Source organism: Musca autumnalis, unplaced genomic scaffold, assembly GCF_047663935.1.
Source record: "Musca autumnalis isolate F117 unplaced genomic scaffold, ASM4766393v1 scaffold_5, whole genome shotgun sequence".
NCBI classification, from domain to species: domain Eukaryota; kingdom Metazoa; phylum Arthropoda; class Insecta; order Diptera; family Muscidae; genus Musca; species Musca autumnalis.
The window spans coordinates 179,926,802-179,935,608 of NW_027412088.1; the positions used below are offsets into that span (position 1 = coordinate 179,926,802).

Here is an 8,807-nt window from a genome sequence, read left to right on the forward strand (position 1 = left end):
GGATCAACACAGAGCATCTAACTCCAGAACACGTATTTTTTCTCTTGGCATCTACTGCTTTCGTTTATGAACTTATCCGACTTTGACAACACTATTAACTCCATTTAAGTGTCCTCATTTTTTTCTAATGGGTACAATTGTGAATTTTGAAAGGTTACTTGTGGGTCTCTCGACTACAAGACTATACATTATGAGCACAGTCCGGATGGGCTTCAGGTGTCTTCTTACCCTTCAAATACAAAGGGTTCTTAGGTGCTATGAATTCAAACCAAGGAAGACAAAAAAATATGTATATATGTGCTGGTTTGTTTTCTGATAAATCATTTTGAGCAAGAAAAAGTGTAACCCTCATATCGTTCATGAACCATCGTATAACAATATATTGGCACGTTGAAGCTTATTAAGGTCTGTTTACAAGAGCCTAAAAGCAAGCATGAACTGTAAATCTGTATATGAAACAAGTATGTTATGATGTGAGTTTTTTTTTGCGTGGGGTGAATTATGCTAGTCACTCCAATGACGTTACAGCACCAGCCAGGTATAAATCAAGTGGAAAACCCACTCATAAATCAGTTCCTTGATCGTTTGATATCTTTACCCATGCCATTAAAATATGGAGTACGAACTGGAAAAGAAGTGTAAAGTGGTGTACTCTCCTATCGTATCCATTATTAAAAGACGTAACAGATTAACGACATTTTATTGGGTACTGTTTTCTACTCACGGGTTTATTGTTTGTCTGTATGCTTGTGAATGAAATCGCTCTTAACCATCTGGAAGAAAATTTGCTGTTTTATGGATATTTTGAGTATTACATAATACTGGTTGGTAAATGATATATGTGTTGAAAGAAAAAGGTTCGTATTAGCAATTTTATGTATTTTCTTCTACCATATAATATGTTATATTCATCGAGCAAAAAGCGCTACACCTACGAAACTTTGAAGAAATATGTCTCGTATATTTGTCTTAAGAAATTCTGTAACTATAGGGGCACATTGTCCTAAATATTGATCCACGTTTTTTTTTATTGGACTTCCCTCCACGTAGCATTTCCCAATAAGACGAAATATTTATGGATAATCTCACCAAACGGCAAAAACAAACAACCAAAGCGCTTTGAAAAAATTTTGCTCCTATTTCTTCGCTTCTCTACCACCGGTGTATCACCAACGAGACCTCCAACTTTCGTCAGAATGTCGGATACGTTGTTATTTCAAACACATCCATGTGTGTTTGATCCTGTCTTCCCTGTTTACAGACTCTAACTACATAAATCGATGAATGACAGATCCGCGACCTTGTGTACAACAATTCCCTGCCTTGTGTCACTGGTTTCAAATGGGTATAGGTGTACATATGTTACATAGGTGCATATATATATATTATATAAATATATGCATAATGTGTTATATCTGTATACCAAGAAGGGAAATGCACCAATGGTCAACGACAGTCACAACGTGACAGCTCAAGAATCGTAATCAAAAGTTTGAGTCGCCTAACATGGGATGCTTCTCTTCGTATTCTGACTTTACATTTCTGACTTCTGTTGCTGGCTTCCGAAGACTGGTCACCTCTGATGAGAAAGCAAGTATGTTCAAGGCAAAGCGTTTTGCCAATGAGATCGTGAAGTAAACGCATAAATTCGAATTTGCGATTTTTGATTGCTACTTCGGGGAGATTTCCTTTCACACTAGGTTGCTATTCAGGCTTAAAAGCTCTACTAATTATGTGGATGATAACTGTCGATGTCTTTTTGATTCGTTTCCAGCAAAACTGGTTATCCTTCTTGGCTCTTACTGCTTGAGGTCGCGAGTATGGTATACACCCAGAGACTTTCCCTTCAAATCCTCTAATTCATATAGGCAGTTACCTACAGCGCGTACTACTCGGCATTTGACAAATTTTTTACTCAACTTCGCATTAATGTTCTTACTAAAATCGCTAAGTTGGTGGTTCCGATGGTAAATCTCTTGACCAGGAACAAACTTAACTTTTCGTGACCGTACATTATATTTCTTTGCTCTGGAGTTGTGGCTTCTCTCTAAATTTTTCCTAACCTCGTTTCTAATTAACTCCAACTTCGAATCTTTGGGCAAAGCATTAAATTCTGGGTCATTCAGGCTTTCGAGCTGTTTAGCCAATCTATACACACTTCCATGTGTAATCATATTGCTGCCAAATAATGCAAAATATGGAGTCATCCCTATTGAAGTGTGAACAGCGGATCGGAGAGCACACTCTATAGCGGATAGGTTTTGATCCCAATCTCGCTGATCCTCTTTCAGATAAGACCTGATTGCTGCCAGTATGGACTGATTTACGCGCTCTGACTGATTGGCCTGTGGGGAATACAACCCAGTTTTGAAGTGTTTAACCCCATATGCCTCTAAGAACGCCGTAAAGTCTTTCCCTACAAACTGTTGGCCGTTATCTGACGTCAAGACTTCAGGGACTCCAAATTTATGGAAAACTTCGTCCATTAAAAATTTAATTACACTTTTGGAGTTGGCTTTAGCTAAGGGTTTCAGCAAAACGAACTTCGTGACGTGATCCAGCACAATGAATATAAACGAATTATTCGCTTTTGATCTCACATACGGGCCCAAGAAGTCTACGTAGATCTTCTGGAAGGGTCTTCCAAATGGTATATTTGTATTCATTGGCTGCTGCATATTCTGATAATTGGCCTTAGACTCTTTGCAGATAGTGCAATTTCTCACGAATTCCCTCACTTGCATACTCATGCTTGGCCAGTAATATAACTGCTTGAGGCGCTTCAGCGTTTTATGGAAACCACCATGAGCTGCTGTTGGGGAATTGTGAGCTAGTTCTATGGCCTTTGACGTCAAGGTCGCCGGAACCCAGAGCTTCCAGACATAGTCTTCCTGAGGTATATCCACCGTAACCGGAATCGTTCTCTTGTAGATATAACCATCTTTGACCATCAAATCTGGAAGGCAGTCTTGGTTCTGCTCGATTGTCTGGATTTTCGCTACATACTCATCATTTTTAAAGTCCCCAGCCCCTAGGTCTACTAGACTTTCCATCTGGTCCACAAGTTCTTCTAGATTATATCGAGAGAGAACATCCGGTACCACATTTTGAGTTCCTCGACGGTGTTCGATTTCAAATGAATGGCTTTGCAGAAGAAGACTCCACCTAGCTAATCGCCCACTTAGCTCTTTATTCGTCATTAGCCATTTCAGAGACGAGTGGTCAGTGATGACAGTAAACGGCATGAGTTCTATATAAGGCCGGAACTTCTTTATTGCCATCACGACGGCTAGGCACTCTCGCTCTGTTACCGAATAGTTTTTCTGGGCTGGAGTCAACTTCTGCGACATGTATGCCACCGGATGCTCTCCTCCCTCTTCGTCTTTTTGGAAGAGAACTCCGCCAATTCCCAGATCTGAGGCATCGCACTGCACGTAAAAGTGCCTTTGGAAATCTGGATGCTGTAACACTGGGCTTTGTGTCAGGGCATGTTTCAGCTTTTCAAATGCTGCCTTAGCTTCGTCTCCAAATTCGAACGACCGCCCTTTTTTGAGTGTAGAGAATATTGGTGCCGCTAGAGTTGCATAGTCCGCAATAAATCGGCGGTACCAGCCTGTCATCCCTGTAAACCTTCTGACCTGTCGAGCATTTTTAGGGTAACTGCAGTTAAGAATGGCCGACACCTTTTCTGGGTCCACTTTTAATTGGCCTCCGCCCACAATATACCCTAGGTACCTCAATTCTCTGAAGCAAAACTTCGATTTTCCCACGTTAATAGTCAAATTAGCTCTTTTCAAAAGGCCAGCCACTTCTCGCAGAAGGCTTAGGTGAGTCTCGAGATCAGGCGCCACTATGAGCAGATCGTCCAAGTAAACGAATACTCTCTCACGGAGGTGCCCTGGAATGACCTTATCCATCAACCGACATAACCGTTGGGCCGCATTACACAGCCCAAAAGGCATGACGGTATAATGATATAAGGGCCTTCCAGGGACAGTAAACGCCGTCTTCTCTCGACTTTTCATCTCAAGCGGGATTTGCCAGAAAGCATCCTTTAAATCCACGCTTGAGATGAAATGAGTATCCCCCAGCCTACTGAGCAGACCCTCGATATTTGGGAGTGGATAGGCATCCTTAACAGTCAGGGCATTGAGCTTCCTAGCGTCCAGGCATAGCCTGTTCTTAGTGCCCTTGCGCACCAAGGTAACAGGACTATTCCATGGACTCTGGCTTGGCTCAATGACCTTCATGTCAAGCATTCTATCCAGCTCCGCAAACATCAGGGCCTGAACAGCGGGCGAAACTGGGTAGTGCCTTTGCTTTACCGGCTCTGCATCTGCCGTGTCAATATAGTGGGTCTCTAAACTGGTTTTGCCCAAGCCCAACTCAACGAATGAGGGAAACTGTGCGATTACCTCCTCTAGTCGCTGTTTATCCCCCTCAGAAAGCGTGTGCATTGTTGGATCAACGGCCTCCGCCCCCACTTCGTCTTCCATTGACAAGCATTCGATGGCAGCTAACATCCTAAATGACCTCATGAAGTCAACTCCTAGATAGAGTACTCTGCTCAAGGTTGGAACTATAAAGAATTCCACTTCTTTCTCTATTTTATTTAACCTGATGCTAGTGCGAATTCTTCCTACAACTTGGTGGGAGGTACCATCGGCAGTCTTAATCAGGGATCGATAGGGATATATTGGAATATTGGCACGTTCTGCCAGTTCGACTCCTCCTCTCCCTAGGCAAGTGACAGTGGCCCCACTATCTAATAGCCCTTCAACCTCTTCAGAACCAATTTCTATCCGTGCATACAATCGTGTATCCTTTCCTTCATATAACTTCGCCTCTGCGATCTGGTGCCTTGTCTTCTTTCTATCTCTAAACCTCTTTCTAGCTCTCTCAATTCTCTTAATCCTACCTAAACTAGCGTTCTTCCTCGCTGTGCTTATTCCTATTAATTCATTTCCCTTAAATCTATTTACTACTGTACTGAAATTCATTGTTATTAATTCATCTACTTCAGCATTCTCAACATCTAACCTATCTTCTATTACTTCATGATCTCTACTGTCTAAATCTTTCAAGCCAATTCCATTAAAAATCTTTTCCCTAGCCGCCTCATATTCCCGCAGACGGACAGGCCAGGGTTTAATTTTCTTAAATCTAGCTGCAAAATCTTCATTCTCCTCTACACTATCTCTATTCCTTTCAAGAATCCTAATTCCTAGTCCCTTCTGCTCCTCAGGGTTCGCTAACGGGGATTCGGCTGAGCCGGACGTGCTATCCCCTTCGCCGTACCGGTCTGCTGGTTTCCCTGGCATCTTGGACAGTTTGGCTTTGCTACTTTTTCCAACCCACAGCCGTAGCAAAACAAGTTGCGAGTGGCAGACGGGCAATTCATGAACCCGTGCCCTTTCTCCCGGCAGTTCCAGCATAGGTAATTTGATTGCCTCGATATTGCATCCACTTCCCATTCCTCGGGAGCTCCATATTCGAGGGAGTGAACTCGAGGAACATATTGCTGTCTGTTGATCTGAGTGGCCTGGCGCTGATACCCCAATAGTTGCTCGGCCTTCCGGCATTCTTCTCTGAAATGTTGCAAACCGTATATCTTTACCGGGAAAATCAAAGATGCCATACTGGGCTTCAGGTTGTTTTTCATCATGTCGATGAACATGCGCTCCTCCATCGGCTCCCTCTGCTGGTGGCGCAATTGCAGCATCGCATTGTAATAGTCCTCGAACACCTCTTGTGATCCCTGCCGACGATCCATCATTTTTCGCTGCACATCAAAATCGCTTTCAAATTTCCTAAATTGTGCTAAAAACGACTGTTTGAGAGCTTGGAAACTGTTCAATCGTCCTAATCGACGTTGCATCCAGTACCAACCTTCCGCAGCCCCCTCCAACAGTTGCGGGAATTTCACTAAAACCTCCTCGTCGCTACACCCATAATCTTCCTTCAGCTGCTCCAAACGAAAAATGAAGTCTTCGGCTGTTATTGACTTGGCAGACCCATCAAACTTCAACTTCCATTTATCAATATAATTTCGCCCAACGACATACCCTGCATACGCTGTAGGTGGCACTTGCTGCGGTGGGCCGTTATTTGTCGGCGGCTGCTCCCACTGGGTCCACCTTGTTGGATAGAGCTGTGATGGTGGATATTGTTGTGGCTGTGGTTGCGGAATTTGTTGTGGCTGTGGTGGAGGATATCGTTGTGGTGGCGGAATTGGTTGTGGCTGCTGTGGAGGATATTGTTGTGGTGGCGGAATTGGTTGTGGTTGTTGTGGAGGATATTGTTGTGGTGGCGGAATTGGTTGTGGCTGCTGTGGAGGATATTGTGGCGGCTGCGATGGAGGAAATTGTGACGCCTGAAGTGGAGGAATTTGTGGAGGAGAACTTTGTGGGTTTGGTTGCCCATTTTCCTGGGACCATTGTTCGGCACTTTGGAATGCCGAACCAGTCTGTCTTTCAGCTTCTTGATTGGCCTTGTTTCCAGTTTGGGTAGGGCGGCTGGTATTCTGTGCGAAGTCTGTATCTTCTAAGGTCTTTTGCACCAGCTGCGGCACTAGTATGGTTAACTTTTCATTCAATAGCTTTATTAGTTCCCCTTGCCCTACCTTAACTGCCGAATTGATAACCTCTCGTAGTAGAGGGTCCACAGCGGATTCCTCATCCCGCTCTAGAGGTACCCGACTTCTCTGCTCACGCGCCGCTTGTCGAATGTTCTGCGCTGTAATGCTGCTAAAATCGGGGCTTTCCGGCGTAGCTCCCCCCACTGACGAGACCGACCCGTGTTCTGATTGGGCTGGGCTTGACGTTGCCGACGCCAGACCTCCTCCCCCCACCATCGTGGTATTTGCGCCTAATGCTGTTGCCGCCGTGGTTGCAATCCCGGCACTATCCGTTGTTACCGTGGTCATATTCGTAGCCATGCTGGAACCGTTTGGGACACTATCATCTACTTCATACGACTTGGCTCGAGTTTTCATCCCTCTACTCTAACTCCGAAATCACGAAGCCTATCTCTGTACCCCCGATAAGGACAACCAGGTTTACTGTCAAGACTAATAACACAGCACAAACGCGTATTATAAAAGAAAATATATGTTTGAATTAAAAAAAATTACGTTTTTAAACTCCCTTAATGGCATACGAGTTCCAAATCCCTTACAAAACAAAAATTTTCCTCGAAGTCAATTTCCGCTACTAATTATATAAAAAAAAACAAAATCTTTTTCTCTATTATAGCTGAACTAAATCGGATACCAACACAATTATCGATACTAAAGGCTTCGAAAACTTAGACTTACACAGGTGGTTTAACTAACTAATCAAAAAAAACCATATCATGCCCTAAAAACATGCACACGGAAAAATACGTATATTGTAAAAACACTCACTCGGCCTCCAACCGGTAAATGTTCAAATTTCTTTCTTTTATCTTCACGACTTGTTGCCAAAATAAAAAAAATGAAATTCGGGACTGATTTGTTCCCTAGCGGACAAAACTCGAGGACAACTGGATCACTCTTCTTGAGTGAACCCAGGACTCCCTTGTCTGGTAGCCTGAAACGATAGTACTTTAGCCGGACAGACAGGTCATCAAATCAGTTTGGGCTATTTACACTAGTTACAGAAACTATCCGTATATTCTCCTTACTTTCAGACTCGTCGCTACCGATCTGTTACTTTAACACAGAGGTATGCAAATCGGGACTTACAACTCTTCATGAAAAGAAAAACATTGCCATCCCAACCCCATCCTACCCCTCTGAGGTCGAACACCCCGCTCTCGGTTGTGACTCATCACAAACCCACCCACCGGGCCTGGAGTGTCCAAACACCCAGGACGTAGGACAGCGTAAGGAGTGGCATTAAAAAACAGAAGTAGGACACCTGATTACTCAGGCCCCATGTTGCGGGCGCCATTTTTGTCCTGTCCTAAGGGACCTCTGCTTTTGGAGCAAGAAACTGTTCACCGCGGTTACTGGCAAGTCGTTATTCACCCGGACGTTAGCTCAGCCTTTGGGGCCGTAGTTCTTGCTGGTGAACGAGCTTCTCAGCAGAGTGGACAAAAAAAAAACATTTTCTATTGCCAGGTTGGATAATAATACAAAAGTTTATGGCAACAATGTCGTACGAGAATGTAAACGGACTTGATTATTGGTTATGATTAGTTTCATGGCGCTGGTTAGTTGTTAATAACGCCGGAGAAATCCCACCCCACCATGGTATTCCCATTCTCCGAATCATATTGGAACACCCCTACTTTACACCACCTGTTTTCGTCTAAGTTTTCTTACCTTTGAATTCTCTTAGCTAGCCATTATGAAAAATCACAAAATTTCAATAAACATTACAATAGTTTTTATTTAGTTCCATTTTCAGTTACAAAAATATCATTCTTATTGTGAATCCTTTCATTCTACGTTACAGAGACTATTCGTAATTGCAAGACTAAACTACTATTAAAGCAAAATTCAAAAATCAATATGTATTTTTAAACAACTAATTTTATGCTTCTTCTTCCTTCTTTTCAGGTGAGGACTGGATGAGGTAACGATCTGCGGCTTCCCCGAGCAGAGGTAATGGCGATGGATCGGGAGTTTTCCCCAAGGTAAGTATGCGTTTTCGTAAGGTGAGTATTTGTAAGGTAAGTAGTCGTAATGTACGTATTTAGCAACTAATTATATTCCAGGAGTAAATTTTATATATATAAAAATTAAATTCTCTTCCTTTTTTCTAGTTTCAGAAAGGACAACAAATGTAGATGACACTCCCACTCTGAGCGTCGAGATTACC

The 8,807-nt window shown here is 43.1% G+C and overlaps 1 protein-coding gene across 1 annotated transcript; it reads right to left on the bottom strand.

Moving 5' to 3' along the window:
- Positions 1-2,018: 2,018 nt before the first annotated feature.
- LOC141404794 (uncharacterized) lies at positions 2,019-7,855 on the bottom strand. Its single transcript, XM_073988513.1, has one exon. It carries the CDS (start codon positions 6,992-6,994, stop codon positions 5,252-5,254), a length of 1,743 nt encoding a protein of 580 aa, XP_073844614.1. The 5' UTR covers positions 6,995-7,855; the 3' UTR covers positions 2,019-5,251.
- Positions 7,856-8,807: the final 952 nt, after the last annotated feature.

Bases quoted from the DNA above. Each gene is read 5' to 3' on its own strand.
- LOC141404794 (XM_073988513.1), bottom strand. From the start codon at position 6,994: ATGAAAACTCGAGCCAAGTCGTATGAAGTAGATGATAGTGTCCCAAAC.